Below are 22,413 nucleotides of genomic sequence, written 5' to 3'. Positions count from 1 at the left end.
TGTATGGTAAATAAGAGGCTGTGGCTAGCAGATGATTATCTTACTTGAATTTTGTTGCTGCTGAACAGAGCCACCTGTTTGTTTCCCTCCGAGCACCAATCTCAACCATCTCCTGGCTGTAGCCTAATGGACAGACATGAGAGTGGTATTAATCTTCTCATTCAACTCTTGGCGAGGAAGCAAACAAGCCAATTGCCCAAAATGTCAAACTATTCCTTTAAGCTTGCAGTTTACTCACACACATACATACACAGGAACACTGATTAAAGCGCACCTCTTCCTGCACACACCACACACACATACACACACACACAACTGTCCACATGACCCTCTCCACCTACCATATGCTTCACACAGATAGTACACACTGCTGGCATTTCTTTTCTCTCGCCCTGTTTTTCTCTCACACACAAGCAGTGACTCATGAATAAAAGCACAGAGAGGAGACAGAACTCACACACAGCTGCACACACTTACAAATAAAAAGAGGCACATGTAAGCGTGTGTGCAGGGGACGTAACAAAAAAGATGAACTGCGGGACACGGTTAGGCATCACTTGCTTTGTAAATGGGCGTTAATGAATAAATAGCTTATCCGCATCCCACCGTAATCAAAACATATGTGGAAAAATCTGCACTTGCCCCCTGTAAATATGTCTTAATATGAATGACAGTGATCATTGGCAGCCATCTATCAGGCCGGACCATATGTTGCTTTGGGTGGGGAGGGAATGAGGGCTTACTGCAAAGCCTGCCTTATCCTCTGGCATTACAGTCTCTAAGAAAGGATTTACGCTTTAATTCTTGATTAGATAGAATTTTCTCCCCAGTGTGCGAGCGCAGTGATACACCGAGCACAGATAACCTGCCCTGTTGGGGAAGAGTGTGTGTGTGTTTGTGTGTCCCTTGGCATTGCTCCCTCTCTGAGACACACACATGCACACACTCACATACACACACCAACACACCCACCCCACCCCAACCCCCAGTGTGCCATCACATTTAGTGCCCGGGCTTTTAACACATTGTGATAGGGCTATTATTAGAAGCAATGGATTATCAATCAGGAATTAATCCTGATTGATGTATTTGCCCCAACTGAAAAAAAGACTATACTCATTGCTACACTGTTTGTTTTCATCTGTGTAATGAGAGAAAGTGGTTCTGTCCTTTCTCTCTCTCTCTCTCTCTCTTTCTCTTTCTCTCTTTCTCTTTCTCTCTCTCTCTCCAGGAGGTGACATGAGAGATCTTTTTTTTTTCTTTCTGTGATCAAACCACTACTTCCACCAGCTTCTCCTTCTCAGGACGTGAGGAGACCGCTGAGGAAGACATTCATTTATTTAGTTCCTTCACTCATTTATCTTGCCCCCCCCCCCCCGCCTTGTCTCTTTGCCTGACTGGCTGGCTGCTGAGCTGACTGACTGTGTGGATGGTTGGCTCCCTCTCTCCCTGGACTCTCGCTAGGCAGTTCACTCACACACTGCGCGAGCTTCACTGAGGCTGGGGTGGAGAGACACACTCGGGCTTGCGCAGGCTTTGGAAAGTGGGATCTCTGCTGGGTTTCTCTCCCTGTCTGTTTTGGTGGACTATTAGATGAGAGCAGAGGAAAGCTTTAGCTCTGTCTCCTCCAGCACTGACCACTGACCACCACTACTGTGCTGCATCCATGACTTTACATACCTGGCTGGTGTATGGGCTTGGATTTATCTTGGTTTGGGCACTCTGCTTGGCACAGGGTAAGTGGGATGTGTTGTGGTAGTAAAATATATGGAGAATTTTGTAGTGCACAGAGGCATATGAACAGGCTGTGCATGTGTTTGTGTGTGTGCACATGCATGTGCATGTGTAGATTTGTATGTGACAGACAAGAAAAAGTGCACTGAGCACTAATGGCATCACAAGTACAATAGTCTTTGCCTTTTGCAGGCAAAGTAATCAATAATAAATGTACACTCATATGTATTATATACACTGCAGTGTATAATCACAATAAAAGATAATAAAGTATTGTAAAAAATCAACATTACAAAATGTTAAATAACACAGCAGTAGTGTTGTAAATGTTCCAGACCAAAAGCAACAGAACAGATAACATTAATATAATGAACAACTGTGCTGAAATGTGACTCCAATAAATATGCCATTGTTCTGCATGTAATTGACCTGGGAGTTCAAATCTATGTCTCCAAACAATAGATAATATCCATAGGTGGCAAACTAAATTTCCCTATAGAGCAATAACGATTGACCTGACTCGGCTTGGCTGCAACCTTTGTTTCACTGGGGGCCAAACATGAGGAAAACTGGGGCAATGTTGTGTGCTGAGACGTTGCTTTGCTTGATTCGCATCTCAGTGTTTGGTCTGAGTCAGATCACCTCTGATCTCCAACTCCAAACAAAGAGGGTAAAGCGAGGCTCCGGGGCAGATTAATGATACGGCCCATATCAATAGGGCAAAATCCACAAAAGGGCAGTAGATGAGGCAACAAATAGCTGGCCATAAACATATGGCAGTGCATTATAAACAGTAGCAGATTTCCAGATTAATGTCATTTCTGTTAAACATTGTTATATTTCTGAAATATCATGATAAGGATAAAACATATTATAGTCATGTGATGTAATCTATCTGTGTGTAATCCAACAACTGTGATCTAAAATATACAATATTCGACAGGAATCTGAAAAAGGGTGATGGTGACAGTGTTATGGGTTTGTCAAAAAAAAATCACCAGAGGACACTGAGCTCAACACTGTGATTACATAATATTTATTAGCTATTAAGTATTATATAATTATTGATTATAGTAATCATATTGCATTCAGTTTTAAGTGCTACTGAAAAGCATAACAACCTATAATGAGAAAGGCCAGCAATATAGCTTTTACTAAATTAAATAAAAATGTTACAATGATAATTTTTATTTTTTTTAAACGTTCCTCAAAAAAAATCTATAATGCATAATGTAGTATTATGACTAGAATTGTGTTGAAATGCAGATGAATTAAACATGAGCTTACTTGAGCAATACTTGATACTAAATACTGAATTAGATTTAGGTCACAGTATATTTTGATATATTCAGAGCTAATCAACATTTGCAATGCATAAGAGGAGAGGATCTGCTGTACACTCATAATAAATTGCATTGTGCCATGGGAGCTGAATGTCTTTCCAATATGTCCTCATTATGTTGACAAATGCTCATACCGGGCAGCTTTTCAATGTTTCATGAGTGCGGTGTGTAACAGCATGGCATCACAGTGAATTGTTAAATCAGGTTGTTCGCCCGATGTAAATGACCATTCCGCTACTTTTCATTTCCACTACCATTACCAACCTCTAATGAAATACTACAGTATTTATGAGTGCTTTCATTGCATAGTGTATCACCAACAGGGGGACCATGGGGGGGGACTGTGACACATCCCCTAAAGGCTGGCATGTGCTCTCTGTCCCCTGTGAGGCTTTACATTGATTCCAGCAGATTTCTAAAGTGATTTTTGTAAGAGCATTTGCCCGGGATTAGTTTGCTCCTGAAAGCTCCATCAGAGCTTTTGGTGGGCTATTTAACAGAGCAGTGGCGGCGAGAGGCTCGCGTCCGCTCTCTGCCCTCGCACTGAGTCCACAGGGCTGCACAGATAAAGAGAGAGGATTGGTTTCAGCCAAAGCTGATCTTCTATCTTGTGTGTGTGGGATTTTGGAGGTCAGGCACAGGTGTGTGAGGGGTCTGAATTTACAGACAATCCCTTTAAGCTCCAGTGGATTTGTTCTGTTTAGGCTTAGCCTTACTTTCTTGAGAGACTTAGACATTTGGAAAGTGAGAGAGTGGCATGGGAGAAGAGGGAGCTAAAGATGAAAGAAGTCTTTGGAGTATTTTATTTCTGTAAAGATATGCTTTAAAATCCCATTGTGTTGTGATCCAGTGTGTGCCAACTCTTTCAGCAGCACAGGGACCAAACCTATTTTGGCAAATGATCATGTTAACTGCATCTATCTTTTTTTTTTTTTAGACAGCAGTGAGGGAAAAGTAAACAGCATTATCTGGCTGCATGTTGATTTAGTCCCTCTCGAGTCCTACCCTGGGCTGTAGCTTCTACCACTTATAGGGTGCTGAGTGGTAGAGACATGGCTTTGAGATCACAAGCTGGAGCTGGCAGGCAGACAGCTTGGGGTGTACTACTGAAGGTGAGTCACCCTTAAGCACAAGCTTGAGAAGAGATGAGGAAGAGAAGAGAAGCTAAAAATCAAACTCCAAAACAATGTTCTTCTTTGGATCTGTGAAATGTTAAGAGAGAGTCTTTGAGATGTACCTCTCTTGAAATACCATGCAAGATACTGCCTTCATTTGAAGCCACTATCTTGCTTTAATATTAGCTCATTTTCACCATTTAAGTGCTGCATAGCTAACTATGAAGTTGCATTTTAAATATAATGCTCAACTTCATTCAAATTTGAATCAGAGTCAGTGCAACTGCTTCTGATGTAGATTTTAGACATATCAAAAAGTCAAGTGGCTGTTTGGCTGCAGTTCAGTACTTGTAAAACTCTGTAGTAACAATATCACCATTACCAACACCATCACTACAAAGGGTAGTTTTAGGCTGGATATGTACCAGCAGCAAGAGTTTTTAAAAAGTCTGGCAGATTGACACTTTGTGATATTTCAAACCAACACAGCACCACCACCACCACACACAGGAATTAACACAAATCCAAAAAGGCCAAATTATGTGCAGCCAAAAATTCAGATGCAACAGTCCAAAAAAAAAGAGGGTGCAGAGGGAAAATAGTCTTGAAAACGAAAAACAGCAAATTAGTTGCTGTAGTATACAGTATAGTGGTATTTTTTGCTAAAGATAAGGTTGAAAACAAAGGCAACCTGCATTAATAAAGCAATTATGAATTGAAACTGAGATATGATACAGAAAGGGTTTATATGTGCTGGTCATTAGCATGCGACCTAATACAGCCTACACTCAACAATATTTATTATAATAAGCTCCTAGTGGTCACCATAGGTTCTGTCTGGGTCTCATGCCTGCAGTGGCAGGTACGGTATATGTGCTGATAAGGCTCACACCTGATGTTGCTGTGTTTCTCATTTAAGCATCATGCATCTCTTGGCATTATCAGTGATTCTGCAGAGTTGATCTGCATATGTTACTCCTTCCAGAGCCCAAAAGTAGCAGGGGACATAAACAGACACACCACATTAAATTGGACCCTAACAAGTAATACTGTTCTGTTCTGTTCTGTTCTGTTCTGTTCTGTTGTGTGTGTACCCCTGCAGTCCAGGGGCTGCAGTGCTATGGCTGCAACATCATCCAGGGCCAGAGGTACGTTGATGTGGGCTGCTCCAACCCTGAGGTCATCACCTGCACCCACTCACACAAGGGCTTCAAACACCGATTCTGCATTAAGACAGAGAGCAGTGAGTTAACCTTTATGCACAATAATTAATGACTAATGAACTGAAGTCCTCTTCTCTTCTCTTCTCTTCTCTTCTCTTCCTCTTCTCTTCTCTTCTCTTCTCTTCTCTTCTCTTCAACCCCCCTAACTCCCTGAGCTTATGCATCTTTGTATGATACTTATTTGGAGAATATTTATGGGGTAGCAGATTAATAAATGATGAATTCACTCTGGCATGCCACTGGACACTGGCATAATCATTTTTAATCATACTTTCATGTAAATGTTCTTTGTCCGCTAATGTGAATATTCTGTTTCCCCCGTGCACTGAGGATAGTTACATAACCCTACTTTGGTGTGCTTTGCTGAGTAAATTATAAGTCACTCATTGTTTGATGTTAAGTCAAATGGAGGATGTGGACATCCACGACAGGATGGTGATGTCCAGATGAGTAGTTCTGCTGATAACCACGGAAGCGTGGACAATCCAGCTGTTCCTTTGCTCGACGTCTCAGGGATCTGCTCGTGTTGAAAGGGCTGATGAAGCACCTTTTTTCACTTGCAGAGAAACAGCAAGCTCAGACAAGGACTGACAACAGCCCATCTGACACAGTATAACAAGCACTTTGTCAAAAATCTTGAAGCAGTGTCTTGGTAGTAATCTGCGGTCAGTCAGCTTGTTAATCTTCATGTGACCCTGCAAAACCTAAATCAAACAGATGCTGGTGAAGTTCCATAAGAGTCTTAGAGTTCTAGTCTCCTTTGTCCTCAGATACAAAACATCTGTCCTTAACTCAGAACCACTCCCGTGTCCATCTCTCCTGAACAATGTCCACTTTATAATTTATAAGATAATAAGATAAAAGATAATCTTTTAATAATCCTTTATTAGTCCCACAATGGGGAAATTTACATAACAAGATAAGAAGACTAAGAATCATCATATCATCATCATAATCTAAATAAAGAAGCTGGACTCATGTTTTCATGTTGGCCCTCCTGGCACTCAGCTTGAGGACCTAATCACTCTTTGTGAGACCTTATCAGTCTTTTCAGCTTGGATTTGAAACAACAACCAGTTTCTCTGTGTCTGTGGATGTCAGGTTGAAATGTTGTCAGGTGCAAGGAGGTGATTAGTGACGACTGTGTCGACTGTTGCTGTTCTCAGATTCAAATTATGCACTTTCATTTTCTTAGTTCTTAGTTGTCGGGATGCAGTACACTCAAAACATCACACAAACTGCATTACAGTAATTACTGGACACCAGTTATCAGTCCAATGCTTTTCTTTAAGACTACATGACAACCACAAGTGAGAGAGAAACTCCACTGGATTTGCAGCTCTAACATAAGTGTGGATTTAGGTTTAGGTTTGACATGCTTCACTGAAATGCTAAAATATCTTTGTAATTTTTTTCTGCAGTATTTTCTCTGTTAAATAAGTATACTACAGATTTTAAATAGACTTTACAAGATTTTCAGAATTTTGAGGTAATGTTTTTACAATATTTTCTTGTCTCCATTTAAGAGAACAAAAAGCACTATTTGTCAAAGGCTTGGTCTCTCAGCTGTATAGACATATCCAGTGGAGTGTGCCTTTAAGATCTCTAAATGGCTTCCTCATTACACACTTGCAGTATTTGGTGCTTACTTGTGCTTTTTTTCTTGCTGAGCCAAACACCAGCTCGTCACTCTTCTCTCTGACTGACTGTCTCCCCCCTTTCTGTCCCGTCCAGCGGCCCTGGGTATTGTCCTGACCAGTGGTTGTGCCACATCCAGACACTGCCAACAACAAGAGCTGCCAGGGGTGCGCATCCACTGCTGTGACTCAGACCTATGTAACAGCGCCCCCTCCTGGCACCCGAGCACACTCCACTATATCTGCGCACTGTTCAGCCTCTTGCTGCTGAGGATGTGGTTGTGATGTAGAGTCGGTTTCGGAGTGGAACGTAACACCACTTCAGTGGACTATGGGAGAAACATTTTGTATGAGAAATCTCATCTGTTCTCTTAGCTGCTCCTGTTTAGAGCCAAATGAGAGTTTTACTCAGTATGGTGTTACTGGTGAGCACCTTGAAATAGTAGCTTTTGTCACATTGTTAGCTTGGACTTATAATCAGAGAAATGGCAAAACAATCCTGTGAATATGTTTGATCAAAAATAATGACAAAGCAGCTTGCAGCCATCAGTGAATTCATTGTGCACATCCACTTACTCAAATGTAGCTTGAAGTACATGGGGTATTATGGGGCATTTTGTTGCCATGAAAGGAAAATCTTCAATAGAGTCATATGTTCGTTCATAAAAAGCTCTCAGAAAAGCCAAGACACACAGACTTCATTTTTATAAAGGCTTAGATCCACTTGTACTGTAAGACACAAATCCCTTTTCACTGTCAAGGAGTTCATTATCTTTCCCAACATCAAGTGTTTGAGTGCGCTATGTTCTTTTAAAGTCACAGGCTATTTACTTTGCTAAATGAAAAGATATTTTTTTAGTTTGCCATCCAGTTCTCCAGGCTGAGCTTGGGAAAGCACACTGCATGTGGTTCTATGTATAATTGTACGAAATATTGTACAGTGAAAGCATGTAATGTTGTGAACTGCTGTATTAAAATATTTCATATTTTTCAAAAGAAAAATGCTTTGAACTCTTGTAATTTCTTCTTTCTTCCAAGAAACACCATGAATGTCACATACCACACATGATCAGAGAAAACTAAATATACTTGTGATTCACGTAATTTCATTTGAGTTAATTCAACTGTGTTAAATAGTAGGAGTTTTTTCATGCACATATGAAAATATGTAAAGCTGACATGGAATGAATTGAAAAATAACATTTTTAAAATTATTATTTTTTACACTAAATTGAATAAAACAGACCTACAACATTCACAGTAGGCTGATATATCATGGTCATATAAGATAGCAGCAGACATTTGAAATGTTAAAAAGGCTATTGCACAGAGGCTCTTTACTAATTTAGTACCATTTGCTAAGTACCATGTACTTACACTATTTGTTCTGTATATAACAAATCCTCATATAGAAAACATACTGTATATTATACCCATACCTGTCACACTGTGTACCTACATCCACTTATGCCTCTGAACACGTCATCAGTGATGTTCCTTGAATCATCAAGTGTTTTGGTTCTTTCAACATCACACACCCTCCTCCAGGTGACCCAGCTGGGACTGATCAGACCCCAGATGGAGTCCACATGGCTCTCCTCTTTTTGATCAAGGCCATCTTGAAGCTCTCTCTGATCACACCGATGGTACTGTGGTGGTACTCTCCTCCCCCTCCCTCCCCCTCAATGCCCAAGTTTCTGAATGCTCAAGCCAAAGAATGGGATGCAAATCTCAAGCATCCAACTTCCACTTGGAAACACCTTCGTTCTCCATCCGGCCTGCAGAGAGGTGCTGACCAGTCCTGTGTACTTGGAGAGCTTCCCTTCAAAGGCGTATTTCAAGTGATCTCCTGATGAGACTGGGAAGACTACAAAAACCTACAAAAAGGTTTTCAGAAACAGCTAAAGATGTTATTGCTGAAGACAGGACTGCAATATAAATAAGAAAATATAATTAGCTAAATTGGTTTCCCGTGTCAACTCATTGAAATTATTTTATTGATGGTTAATATATATATATATATATAAATATATATATATATATATATTATATATATATATATATATATATATATATTTGATGCAGTTTTGTTGAATGTGAAGGTGATGGTGTAACAGTATTGCATGTAGTCTGACAAAGGTCTTTCAAGGTATGTATAAGTAGCCTAGGGTGCTCAGTCAGGTCAAACAGGCACCCCTTAACACTTAGTCTTGTATCTCATGATTTCCCCTATGTGATGATTTCATTATCTGACATGACACTTAATCAGTATTAAATACTATATAGCAGTACAGTATGCATGAATACACCTGCGCAGGTGAGGTTGCCTTCCTTGAAAGGGTGCACACCGCAAACCGCCGCATACGATGCTCTTTGTCCCAGAAGCCCATTGTACACGGTGGAGGAAACCCTGTGCCGCGACCAGCCATCTTGGATAGACTGATCATACTTGAGCCAGGATAACCTGCAAACCTCCTCTGAGCAGCTCAAGAACTCACAGCTCAAAAGACTTCATTTTCTGGTAAGGACAGAAAATGGACAATACTTAAACGCACTCATACACACAGGTACATAGTGTGTAATAAACGTTGGGACATTGATATTTTAAGTGTGAAACAGCTGAAACAGTTTAGCCAGCCTGGGTTTGTCAGGAGTCAGCTAATTGGAAAGCTAACAAAGCTAGCCAACAGATGGCTAATACTAGGTTGGTATTTATCGTTAGCTTGTAAGAACAGGGGATATTACTTGTTGAAGTGTTATAGATTAGTATTGTTGGCGAAAAGGGGACTTCTTCAGCAATGACTAAACATAGGTTGACAAGCTAACGAAGCTACGTTTCTACCATAATCCAACCATCGCAGCTAGCTGGCGAACTAGCATGCTATCGCTAGCTGTCGTTAGTTTGGTATATGGTGTTTTTTGTAAAATTATGCCGAAGCGAAATTGGTTTTCTTACCTGGTTAAACTAATCACACGACATTTAATCGATTGGCTGTATGCTGACAGTGGTATCCGACTTACGTGTTGCGATTTATGTGATTTGTTGTCAAGATACAACCATTGCTGTCAGCAAGCAGGTAAGCAGCTAACGCAAACTTAGCTGTCAAAACAGCTAATATAGGGCCGTGGTATTTATCAGGCACGATCATCTTGCTGATCAGCCAAGTAAATGTCAGGTTCTATTTCCTTCCCTGCTTAGTCACGTTACTAGCCTTTTGTATGCTAACTCAACAGCAGAAAATTAACCAAACCGACGCTGTCATTATGCCGGTTGTTAAGATAAGCTAGCCACCGTCGTCGGGCAGCAGGCGTGACGTTACAGTGTCAAATTAAAGAGTTAACGTGAGACACTCCAGTACGGTTTGTTTGGATTTTGGTACGTGTGCTGACCGCCTCTTTTAATTCTGCTTTCTTGTTTGCAAGTGCTGTTAATATCATGATCATCTGTAGTGCAGCGCTGAACATAACGTCCACTGCTAATTTCTTAGCCAACAGTATGTTAGCCTCCTCTTTAGCTCTATTTTTTTCCTAACAGCAGATGTGTACAATTTCAGAACGTGATTTGGCTACCAAGTAGACCATTGATGTCTGAAGGTGTTCCACATTTGGACAGTTCTACAATTATCCACCATAAAATGCTGCATCATTTGTGTTCCTTGTGCCAGTACTCTGTGTATTTGCAGGCTTGATCTGAAGCACACCAACGTTACTTGTTGTTCTTTTGTACTGATTTCCATCATATAAATGTTGTAAATCACCATAAATCCAATTTGTACGCACTGTGATGCTGTGCTCTGGCTTGCCTGTTAGCGGTAGTGATGATCTCATTATATTGTTTTTAGGGCTTGAAAGGAGTCACATGATTTGAATAGTGGGCCTGAACATCATGGAGGCACTGTGACTATATATGTGTCATGGTTTTCGGAGAGCCCAGATTTGAGATACACATAAGTCATGCATCCTCCCCTCTACAGGAAGTAACTGTTGAGCAGAGGAAAGGCTTTGACAGCGTGTCTCTGGAGAAAGATTCAGTTAGATGAGGAGTAAGTAAGGGAGAAGTGCTGATGCTGCAGTCTGGTCACATGGGCTTGACTTGCCTTCTCCTTGATAGATACTCATTGGGTTTATTTCTACGTAATGAGCACAAAAAGAGGTTGAGTTTCACAACTGAATCACATTTTGTGTCTGACTGTGAATACTTTCTGTAACAGCTTACCCTCTGAATTACTTAAAACTGTCACACTTGGGATAGAGATGCCACATGATGGTCATGTGACAGGAGGCAGTGTAGAAAAAAGCCCTGAAAAGTTATTTCAGGATTTTGAAGGACATTGATGGTATAATTGCAAATGATTTGTTTATAGACTGTGTTTCACTTTGGGCACCTGATCAGTGCATGGGACCTTTTCAGTGGAATTTCAGGGACTTCCTTCAGTCATATCAATCAGACCAAGTGGAACGAGAATGAATGCATTGGGCGATAGGAAAAATAAAATGTATACCACTGTCATCCTCGAAATCAACACAAGTAGCTTTGTAGTGTAAACAAGCTTGTGATAGCAAGTTTGCTGTCGTCATTATTACTTTGTACAGGCTGCTTTTAGCTAGTTTGTGTTAGCCTGAGTACTTTCCAAATGTCAGGTCAAGTTGCAGTTTATGGAGGACTGCAAGTGTGAGCCAAGTCTTTTCTGAGGCCACCAACAAAAACACAGTTACAGCCTGCTCTGGTAGCCCCGCAAGTCATTTACATAGTTTCAAGACATTCAGCAGCTTCTGCTGTTTTAAGTCATATTTGTGCCCAGAAATTTGAAATTTTTAAACATACTTTGAACTCTTTAATTTTATCATCTGATTTATTTTTATTTAATCTATTTTAGCACATAAGTAGGCTCTTTTGTCATGATATTTAAGGCATCAGATTTTCAGTGTTTTCTTCAGAGGGTTGTAGCTGGAGTCAGTGTGAGTGTAGGCATGTGCCACCATGAGGGTACCTGACCCAAGGTTTCTATTAATGTAAAGGTTTAGATGACATCGACCTGAATTAACCTCAGCTACGTAGCCTTGCAGGCCCCCTTCGTTTCCTGTCTAATGAATTAGTATCTATTATCCTCTTTATTTCACTCCCTATTTCCTTGTGCTGCTTGAAGTCTACTCATTTTATCAGTTGGTTTCATCCTTTTTTCTAAAGTTTTTTTTTTTCTTTTTACCAGTTTGCTCTATTTCTTTTGGGTCTCTCTTAGTTTCTCTTATCACACGACATCCACATTTATTCTGGCTGTGTCAGCATTAATCTGGCTGTCAAGCATGGTCATTGAACTGCAGATGCAGAAGTATGAGTATAACACTAGCACTGGGCTCTGATGTCGCACGGTGATTTTAGTTTCCAGGAACTGCTTTAACTGTAGCACAGTTTTCACAGAGCTTCAGATCAGAGAAGAGCACTGGTTTAAGGCAGACTATCTTTTCCAGGTACATAGAAACCATCAGGCTGCTGAATGGTTATGCTTCTGATTGTTATGCCTGAATTATTTACTTCTCTACAGCGATTACCCTGTAGAGCAGCACCTCGATACAGAATTTTGAAGCAGCATTTACGCAGCACAACTAAATAGCCCTGATGTCAGGAAATGTAAATCATAAGGAAAAATGGCAGCTTTCTCAAGTAGCTTCATTGATGTCATACATGGAGCAGGTCATTTATTTATGAACAAATCTGAGCAAGTTCTCCCCTGGCTGTTTAGCCAGTAAATTTGTATGAATCAGCACTCTTGTGATTTACTAGTAGTGGTGATGTGTGGTAAATTCCACGGCTTTTCCTTTGCGTATGTGTTGTGAGTTGAGTGTGAGCAATGGAGCATCAGTGGATATCAGATAGGTGTCAGTACTATTTTTAGCTCTGAGCCTATGATGCTGGAGGTGTTCTTGTGTATATGTAAGTGCCACGCTGTTTGCGCGTGGACAGGCTGTGTCCAGTGCCATCAGAATTAGCCAGAGTCACCGTATTGCGGTGGAGACAGCAGGGTGACGTGGTTAGTGCTGTTGAGTCCACCTCACTTGTCTACATGCCTACCTCTGGTTGTTGTAACTAGGATACCGCTAATAGTTCTTCATTAGCGTCAAAAGTGAGGATATAGCAGGCAAATACACTGCAGACAGTATATTTACTGAACGTGTGTCACATTATTAATGGACCTGGATTTTTTTATTTTTTTAAATTCAGATGCAGACCAATGGTGGTTTGGTTTTTAGATTATTATGAGCTGAAGAAAAACAAACCCTGTAATTAAGACGTAGTTAGACAGACATTATAAGCAGTATTGTTGGAAATTGTCACAGCATGTAAAAGGTGGCGTGAGCTTTGGACTCATAATCATAATCATTGAATGTGTAGCCAGCTGTGGCTTTAATGATAGCTCATACATTGTGGCTCTGCATCCCCTGAGTCAGTTTGGGCTAGGTGTAGGGGTGGACGCTTCAGAGTGTCAAATCAAGTGATGTTGGATAGAAATGTACATTTTGGAGTATTGTTTCTGTCGTGCTACAGCAGTTAACTAATGGATGGTATTCCTCAAATTGAGAAGTGTAATATCAACATAGAATTTGTCACTACAAAGAGACAAGTGTGATCACTTAGAACAAATCTGTGCATATGTTTATGTTTGCTGATGAGTATGATAAGTTTGTAGGTGTCAGATTGACAGTGTTAAGGATATGTTCACATTTTGGAGACTTACTGTCAGCCAGGTTGTCACTCGTCACCAAACTCTTAAAACTATATGACTAAGCCTGTTGTTTTCTGCATTTATTTATGCCAGCAGAAATTTTGGATCTAGAGGAAGTGTAGTCATAGCACCTCATAGTTTCCTAAGAAGCTGAAAAAGTATTTGTCTTCAGTTTCATTTTTGGTTATTTGTACAGTCTCGGCTGTTGCAGTATAGGACTTCAGGAGGAATGATCTTGATGATCTGTTGATGAACCCTGCATTTATAGTCAGGTCATTTATGATTGCAAACTATAATGTGGTAGTTACTTAAATGATGTAACTGGATTGTTTGCATAATGCATGTGATTTGATACGTTCATTCACAAGCCTATGGACATGTACTGTTTTTATTGCTGTACTTTCGTGTTCAGTGATCTGGCCCTCTCTGTCCTCACATTGTTATGGTCCCTATGGTCTGATAGGATTACGGCTTCAGAGACTAACAGTGACCCTTACATGACCAGTTTAAAAACAAGTGTGTACTTGTGTTTTTATTTGTTTATTATCTGTATCCTCTAGTATATGTTTTTGTCTTGATAAGACATTTGTCGCTATGCATAAGATTTTGTGTACTTTATTCATGCAGAGAAAACTTTAATTAGGAGGAAGTAGCCCAGCATGCAGAATAAATGTGGTCAGCAATGAGTTCTAGTGCTACTCACTGATTGCAAGAAAAAGAATAAACTTTTTTTAAAAGCATTGTAATTCACATTAAATTATTGCGCTCACTTGCATTACTTTAAAGTTGAAAAACTGCAGATTGTCTTCCCTGACAGTTTAAATGCCTAAACTTTGCTCAACTTTTCTCTTTTACAGAGCCACAATGGCCACTGCACCGTACAACTACTCCTACATTTTCAAATACATCATTATCGGTAAGTGATTAATGCCAGCCTCTGTAGCAACCTTGATGAACTTGTGGGAGCCAGAGACAGCCAGAGACCATCCAAAGACAGACAGTCCAAAGAATGATCACCTGAATCTTATTGTTTTTTATATACGGTATGCATTAGTCAAAGAAATCCTATGACTCTTAGTCCACTGATATTTTGTAATACATAATCTCATATAATCTCATTATATATATTTTAGCTCCCTGTTTTCAAAATCAACTGCTAATACTTTAATGCCGTACTAAACAATGAACAGTTTAGCAGACATTGCTAATGTGTAATGAATTTTTAATGCCTCACGCCTTTTAGAATTATGCTTCACTTTTGCCAAAATGTTTCTTAACGATAGGCCCTGTAGTAAATGCGTAGCTGCTATTACTTGTGCATACATTTACACATATACATGTACATACGCCTACATCTCTGGGCTATTTATCATCCTCCTCAGTCTAATCTGTTACACCCCTGTCTCAAAGGTTAAGCGGATGTGTGTAAGAGCAGCCCAGAGGGATGGCTCGCTACTTTACTTTATGCTGATGCCCCCCCCCCCCAGAACAGAGAAGGAAACTTTAACTGTTTGTTTGGAACAGTGAAAGTTTTTAAGATCTCATGATTGTGTATGTCAGAGCTGCATACAATTTTCTAAGCTTCTTTTGATTGTTTTGATGAGTAAAATAAACAGTGAATGCCTCTACCTTGTTGCTATATGGTGTTTCTCAGCAATTTCTTGTGCGAAACACTGAAAACACCTAATGTCACATCCAAAATATTTGCTCATTTTAAATATCAAGATATTCAGTCAAAAATACTTTGTCAGTATTACCCAGCCCTAAAACAGATGAATTTGATTGATTTCATTTGCTCGCAGCATTGTTTTTGTTAAGCTGCAAATGAAGGATTCATCTCAGATCATAGATGATTGCTCAAACAGAACCAAGGCACACAACAAACATACTGCTGGTGTCAAAATGCTTATAAACATATCATAGTCTTTTCTGTCAGCCTCCCACTGCTCCACATTAAATTTTAAACATTGTCTCCGACTGTCACAGAGGGGCTGCTCCATCATGCATGGGGGCAACACTGCAGGCTTGAATAGAGAATTGTTCTTCTGTTATTTCCTTGGTTGACCTGAGTTTCTCTCCCTCTCTCTCTCTTCACAGGGGACATGGGGGTAGGGAAGTCATGTTTGCTTCACCAGTTCACAGAAAAGAAATGTAAGTGCTGCCCTGATTTTGACTCCTTTTCATCTTTGTGTGTGTGTTTGTGCCTCAGTGTATGCAAGGTTGCCAGGTTCAACTGCGGTGCCTAAATCACTTTAGATTTCTTTGTATGCCAGCGGAAGTCAGTGCATAGAAGTCAAGTGTGAGCTCAGCAGTGAGACTCTTCTTCTGTGCGTGAGTCAGCTGCAGCCTCCCATCACCATTCAGCTCTGTTTTGTTCGGCGCTACTATTAACAAGCCAGATGCTGTGTTCCTCATTGAGTCGCCCGTGATCACATCCTGCATGCATGCGCGCATGCACACACAAACACAAACACACACAAACGGGTTTAGAAAAGGTTTTCAGTGTCAGTTTAAAGGCATTTGCTGCTTTCTGGGCATTGATACTTTCTATTTACTGTGAGTATAATGACTGATTAATTATTGATGCACCTGCTGCTGGCCTACAATGGAGATGAGGTGTGTGTGTGTGTGTGAGTGAGAGAGTGAGAGAGAGACTAACTTGACTTGATTTTCTGTTAAAATCTCTGGTAATTATAACAAAAAATGGTAACAATACTAAAAGAATTTAAATTGAAATATAAGGTGATTACAAAAGATTGCCACAGAAATAGATGGAACATTTTCGACATAATGAAATTTGAGCAAAGATGGATGAACATTGAGGGTGTGCAAAAGAAGTAACAGTAAATCACAACTGACGCAAGAATTGAATTCACAGTAGTCTCACTTCTGCCCCACAGTCATGGCAGACTGCCCCCATACGATTGGTGTGGAGTTTGGTACAAGAATCATCGAGGTGAGCGGGCAGAAGATCAAGCTGCAGATCTGGGACACAGCGGGACAAGAGCGCTTTAGGGCTGTCACCCGCTCCTACTACCGCGGAGCCGCAGGAGCGCTCATGGTCTACGACATCACCAGGTACAGGATGCTTGCTTTGCGTTAATGTGTATGGGAGATACACATTTACTACACAACCTCCACTTCACACCAAAGCTTTCACACAAAGAGTATGCAATAACTAACTCTACTTTAAAAAAAAAAAACACGTATGTAAGAGGAAGCTGACTGCAGCTCACCCCCACAGACTCACTCCTGAACAAACACGAACAGGTTTACAGCTTGTGTCCAACCTTCTTGCCCAGACTGTTAGATGGTATCAGTGGTATGACAAATAAACACATCCCAATCATGTGGAATGTCTGTCCACACCCCACCCAAATCCAGTAAGGGTCCCTAGGGTCCCAGAAACAGCACTTAGCTGGAAAAATTCATATGAATTGCTTACATTTCTGTTAATTTGGCTGCCCACATTTGTGCTAATGGACAAAAAATGGGAGACAAAGATGAATGTTGGTTGTGTCATGCGTGTTTGCTTTGAACACATATCTGATAATATCTTATCCATATCCTGTAATTAAAGGGTGGGTTTTTTTGGTATTATGTAGATCAAGTTTTAAATGGTCCAGTCCACTTTTGTGGGTACACCGTGTCCAGTAACACTTTAGAATAGATAGAATTCATTTGCACATCTGGACCAGATCCTCTGTTACTTTTTATGGTGGTTGTCGTTAGGATCTAACTGTAATGTTGAAAATGGTGCATTCATTGGAAAATAGAAATTAAAGTTGGGGCTGTAACTTGCAACAAAAAACAGAAATGACCTGTTACAGTGTTGTCAGTTAGACAGAGGAAGCTGTAATGATGTTGTCCCACTCTCGTTGTTAAACTGTCCCTGTTCTGCGGCAGCTGCCGACTCTTTTCTGACCCCTCCTTGGGGATGGCACGATGTTAAGTCTTTGCTTGTCGCCATAGTAACCTCTGTCACTCTGTTGATGTCACGCAGGAGAAGCACGTACAACCACCTCAGCAGCTGGCTGACTGACGCTAGAAACCTCACCAACCCCAATACTGTAAGAACACACATTAACATCTTTATATTTTTCACTCTGGAATTATTCTGATATACCCTCTGCTCTCTGTATATTGTCTTCTGCTGTACAGTTTTCTTTTCTCCTGCATCATCCTTCTTATTTCTTTCAAGTACACCACTTCTGCTGCTTTATTTCCTCTCCCCCTGTGTTGTTCTCCCTCTCCTCTGAGGCTGTTTGAGGCCCTGTCCATTTCTTAAATTGGATTTCTTTGTAAATATGATTAGCTCTAAATCATACCATTCTCGTTTACTGAGCACTGTGTTCCTTCAGAGAAGTGGGTTTCTGCAACATGTCGCTTCCATTTCAAATTAAAAAAAAAAAAAAAAAAATCTTAGAGTTAAAACAACATGTTTATTTCTATATCACTATTTGTTATGAAAATGAATAAGTTTCTTGTGGAACTATATTTTCTTTTGCTCATTTTATGGACGCATAAACCCACAAGGCAAACTGTACAGTGTTATGAATATTGTTTTAATGATGAGTTTTTATTTCAATCTCTCTGTTATCTGCTCTCTACAATTTCGGAGTAGTGTTTATGTAAACATTTTCTTCCAGTGACGGTAAAACCAACCGCTAAAGCTTTTCTCTTGATCATTGCTGTTTTTGCTGAAGTATCTTATAGCGACCACGTGGTGGCACTGCTGCAGGCCAGTCATGGCTTGAGCCGTAGTTGTCAACATTTGCAAGTGATTTTTATTTTTGCTGCTTTTGCCTGAGATGGGAACATAATGAGCATTTTATGTGACTCTCTGACTGACACAGTAGTTGTCAACTGAATGAAAAGTGTTATGCAAGACTGTTGTTATGTAGCAAAAGCTTCTAAAAACCTGTTAGAAATGTAAACATCAGTCTCAAGTCAGCAGTATTTGAGTGATTTTAGGTTGAGCATTCAGCAGTTCCAGTGGAGAGGAGTCTGTCGCTCTGCTGTAAGAAAGCCCATTACATTACACCAGTATATTACAGGTCTAATTACATCACAGTTGCTAGGGGCACTGGATACTGTGCTCGTGTGGGGGAGTCAGTTCCTCAGTGTATCTCTCTATCGATTTCTTAACAGACAAGTCAATGGTGTAATAGTTGATTTAGGTCTTCCTATGCTGTCTTTGGCTCTCTTATTTCTAGTAGGTTTATAAAGCAGATTTCTCCCTGTAGAGGCCACACTGTCTCACTCTTCCTCTTCCTGTGTCTCTCCTCTCAGGTGATCATTCTCATAGGAAACAAAGCAGACCTGGAGGCCCAGAGGGACGTCACGTACGAGGAGGCGAAGCAGTTTGCCGAGGAGAACGGTGAGACACAGACCCGTGCTTGTTGGGGAGACAGGAAGGAAAGAGGGTTTTACATGGAGGAAATGCTTTCTTTTTACGTTTCACCACGCTGTTCATCTGTCTTCCTTCAACTCTTGAAGATGTTAATAATCATCCAAAAGTCGCTGACTGTTCCATCCTCAGTTTCAACAAAACACCAATCACAGGAATACCAACAAAATGTCCAAATATTTAGAATTAAAATGAGATTTAGGCTCTGTGTTTTTTTTGGAGTGTTTATAATGAAAGCCCTTGTAGCTGATTTCAACAGACAAAAGTGAAGATTAACATTGTTTTATATTTATATTGCTGAGACAGAAACTAGGAGAGGGTGACTTGGGGAAAGATTAAGTGAGCAGATGTTAATTGAAAGATGGGGTAAATGAGGGTTTGGTATTTGAGGTATGTGAGTTTGGAACAATGTTTTACTGACTCCGTCATCGTGTCTGTTTTATGTTTCTCAGGTCTGTTGTTTCTCGAAGCTAGTGCAAAAACGTAAGTCTGTGTCAGTCACTGCAGAACATGAAACATCCCTTTGCTGAATTTCTTAAGCTCCCATTTACCTGCTTTCTCACGTTTGTGTTTATGTTCTGTTCTCAGAGGTGAAAACGTTGAGGACGCCTTCCTGGAAGCTGCTAAGAAGATCTACCAGAACATCCAAGATGGTAGCCTGGACCTGAACGCCGCCGAGTCGGGGGTCCAGCACAAGCCCTCAGCCCCCCAGGGCGGCCGGCTAACCAGCGAACCACAGCCCCAGAGGGAAGGCTGCGGCTGCTAATGACCAAGCAAACACCCCCCCCCTCCACCCTCCCTTTCTCTGTCTGTCTCTCTCTCTCCCTCCATCTGTCCTGCCTGCCCTCCCTCAACCAGCACCCCCCACCCCCTCCACCCCTCCACCTTTCCATCCATTCCTTCACCTCCGTACGTTCATTCACCCTCACTGCACCAGGAGTTGCATGAGAGCAGGGCTGCGGAGGGAAGGAACCGGGGGACGGATATTGACTTGGGCCAGACTGAGCTGGGCTGTGTGTGGGCTACATCTCTCCCCTCCTCCTCTTCCTCCTCTTCCTCCTCTCTGCCCGTCTGTCTCCCTCTGTCACTGTCTCACTCCTCCTCTTTAAATTCTGTCAAGTGTGTCGTCGTCCCATAACGCTCCTCTCTCACTCCCCTCCGCTCCTCTTGCACCATTCAGTCTAGTCCCTTCTCCCCCGTATAGTATTGTAGACACCATCAACGCATCACACGGGTTACTGACACTTTAGATAGATGTAATGTTCATATGATAATGATAAACCGAGACTGTTTTTTATGTTTGGTTTTATAGCTATATATGACATGTAAACACTGCATTAAGTTTCATCCACCACTGATTGATTCTGTATGAATCAGATCTAAATTATATTCCCAGTCTCCTTACGCCTCTCCTGCATGGTTTTACCAATCCAGCATTTTATCGGGACAGGCAGGTGCGATATCTCATTTCATTCTCGTGGGATCGGGCAGCGAAGGCAACAAAGTAGTAATAACACGCAGTCACACAGGTAGAAGCTCTCAAGTGCGTTGTCAGAGAATGTGTAGCCGAGTGAGCTTTTCCAGCAGGATTTCAACCTCCTGCTCCACGGCTTTTAATTCTGCTCGGCGTTAAAGCGAACTCTTTCGCCCCAGATGTTCTCAGGAGAGAGATAGGAAAACATTTAGGAAACCAGCAATCACCCACAAATTCCTTGTGGGTGATTTCCTCAGTTGCTCCTGTGAGATATCATAGGAAAGAATATTGGGTGTTTTCCAGTTTGTCTGTGTGTGTTTGTGAGTGTCTGTGTGTTAAGAAGTTGGATGGGGGTTTCTGTTTGACACTTTAAACAAAAACAAGAAAAAAAAATCTACAAAAAAACAAACATGGCTTTTCTGTTTTTGATGGAAAGATTCATTCACATCAGTTTATTTGCACCAGCTCTCCTTCTCCTCACCCGTCTTGACCCCCAGAACTCCCCCCCACCTCCCCCTCCGGGTCATATCAACAGATTCTGTCTTTACCAGCATTTTCTTTGTCATTGTTTGTTGCCTTATTATAATTAATATGTTATTACTCTTTAATCTTTATAGTTTTGCTGCACTTGCTCTTCACACTGCAGTTGGACTCACCCCCTGACTCAATAAATCAACTCTTTTTAGAATAATTATTGCATTTTACTGGAGAATAACGTAAAACTCGCGAGTGGTGGCTCACATGGTCAGAAAATCAAATAGTCGAGCATCAGCAGCATGGTCTGAAGCCCACACCTTGACTATTCAGATGTGAAAACTAACACTTCTTTATTTCAAGTGTAGCTGCACTGAAGAGCTGATCTGTTCATTTGGACAGTTGTTACTCTTATATAATACATCAAGCAGCATGCCCCCACCCAAAAAACAAGATGAAATCCAATTATGTTTTTTTAGTACAATTTTTCTGTATCATAGTGATTCCCTGATTGGACAGCTGTATATATTGCTTCCTAACTATTGGTGATGACCTTGCTACTTGGGATTTAGAAGTTTATTTGCTGGCTCTGCCAAGATCTGTACAGTTGATGTGCTAGTGGGTTGCCTGTAATTCATGCTTGGGAAATTCTGTAACATAGTTTCTATTAATAAATGTATGTAAAGGACAGACACCTAAACACACCCCCCCCAACCACCCCCTCTGCACACTACTAAACCGATTGGTTGAGGGGAGAGGAAGTGGATTGAGATGATGTGCAAACTAGTATTTATGTCTGCAAAGTTTTGATTCCTCTCATTTCTGTATGGAGTGGAGTATGGGGCACTTTTATGTTTATATTCTCTTTTTTTTTTTTTTTTTTCCCCCCTCCCACCCACCCCATCATTAGCTCCTCCGCGTGGGAAGGGCCTGCATCGCTGTCTTAACTTTTTTTGGGGAGTGGGGATTGGTTTGTTATTGTGGGAAGTTGGTGGGCTGGGTCTTCCTTTTTCCTGTGTCCCACCTCTTTGCAGTCTGAGTGACCACTTCCTGCTTTTGTCTGTCCACAAGTAAAAAAAAAAAACAAAAAAAACGTACATATGTATAAATTTTTAAGGAGCTGTGCTAACATTTAAATGCGTTCTTGCGTGTATATGATTTTAAAATGTTGACATTTTGATTTTAATGACAAAATACTCTAGACAGAAAAAATAAATTATTCATAACCTGTTGCTGTGAGTCTGTTGTGTTTTTTTTGTTTGTTTGTTGATGTCTGGGCTG

The 22,413-nt window shown here is 40.9% G+C and overlaps 2 protein-coding genes and 1 long non-coding RNA gene across 3 annotated transcripts; 2 read left to right on the top strand and 1 right to left on the bottom strand.

The window, feature by feature from the left end:
• Positions 1-1,292: 1,292 nt before the first annotated feature.
• Positions 1,293-7,598, top strand: LOC127142807 (uncharacterized). The gene is made up of 3 exons (XM_051072910.1): positions 1,293-1,736; positions 5,295-5,435; positions 7,150-7,598. Exons 1-3 carry the CDS (start codon positions 1,667-1,669, stop codon positions 7,335-7,337), a joined length of 399 nt encoding a protein of 132 aa, XP_050928867.1. The 5' UTR covers positions 1,293-1,666; the 3' UTR covers positions 7,338-7,598.
• Positions 7,599-8,237: 639 nt separating this feature from the next.
• On the bottom strand, positions 8,238-14,720 carry LOC127142808 (uncharacterized). The gene is made up of 3 exons (XR_007813875.1): positions 14,630-14,720; positions 9,362-9,570; positions 8,238-8,929 (listed from the first exon to the last, which is right to left on the bottom strand). It is a non-coding gene; the product is annotated as an uncharacterized LOC127142808 (long non-coding RNA).
• On the top strand, positions 9,492-22,364 carry rab14l (RAB14, member RAS oncogene family, like). The gene is made up of 8 exons (XM_018685197.2): positions 9,492-9,573; positions 14,632-14,690; positions 15,872-15,925; positions 16,675-16,852; positions 17,778-17,844; positions 19,067-19,154; positions 19,637-19,667; positions 19,773-22,364. The coding sequence occupies exons 2-8, from the start codon at positions 14,639-14,641 to the stop codon at positions 19,948-19,950; spliced, it is 648 nt and encodes a 215-aa protein (XP_018540713.1). The 5' UTR covers positions 9,492-9,573; positions 14,632-14,638; the 3' UTR covers positions 19,951-22,364.
• The last annotated feature ends 49 nt before the right edge of the window (positions 22,365-22,413 follow it).

The sequence above is a fragment of the Lates calcarifer genome, linkage group LG9 (genome assembly GCF_001640805.2).
Source record: "Lates calcarifer isolate ASB-BC8 linkage group LG9, TLL_Latcal_v3, whole genome shotgun sequence".
NCBI classification, from domain to species: domain Eukaryota; kingdom Metazoa; phylum Chordata; class Actinopteri; family Centropomidae; genus Lates; species Lates calcarifer.
The sequence above is the reverse complement of the archived record's forward strand: the minus strand, read 5'-3'. Positions and strand labels throughout refer to the sequence as shown.

Bases quoted from the DNA above. Each gene is read 5' to 3' on its own strand.
- LOC127142807 (XM_051072910.1), top strand. From the start codon at position 1,667: ATGACTTTACATACCTGGCTGGTGTATGGGCTTGGATTTATCTTGGTT. The intron at 1,737-5,294 runs GTAAGTGGGATG...GTACCCCTGCAG, and splicing joins GGCACTCTGCTTGGCACAGG to TCCAGGGGCTGCAGTGCTAT. The intron at 5,436-7,149 runs GTGAGTTAACCT...TGTCCCGTCCAG, and splicing joins CTGCATTAAGACAGAGAGCA to CGGCCCTGGGTATTGTCCTG.
- rab14l (XM_018685197.2), top strand. From the start codon at position 14,639: ATGGCCACTGCACCGTACAACTACTCCTACATTTTCAAATACATCATT. The intron at 15,926-16,674 runs GTAAGTGCTGCC...TCTGCCCCACAG, and splicing joins CCAGTTCACAGAAAAGAAAT to TCATGGCAGACTGCCCCCAT. The intron at 19,155-19,636 runs GTGAGACACAGA...TATGTTTCTCAG, and splicing joins GCAGTTTGCCGAGGAGAACG to GTCTGTTGTTTCTCGAAGCT.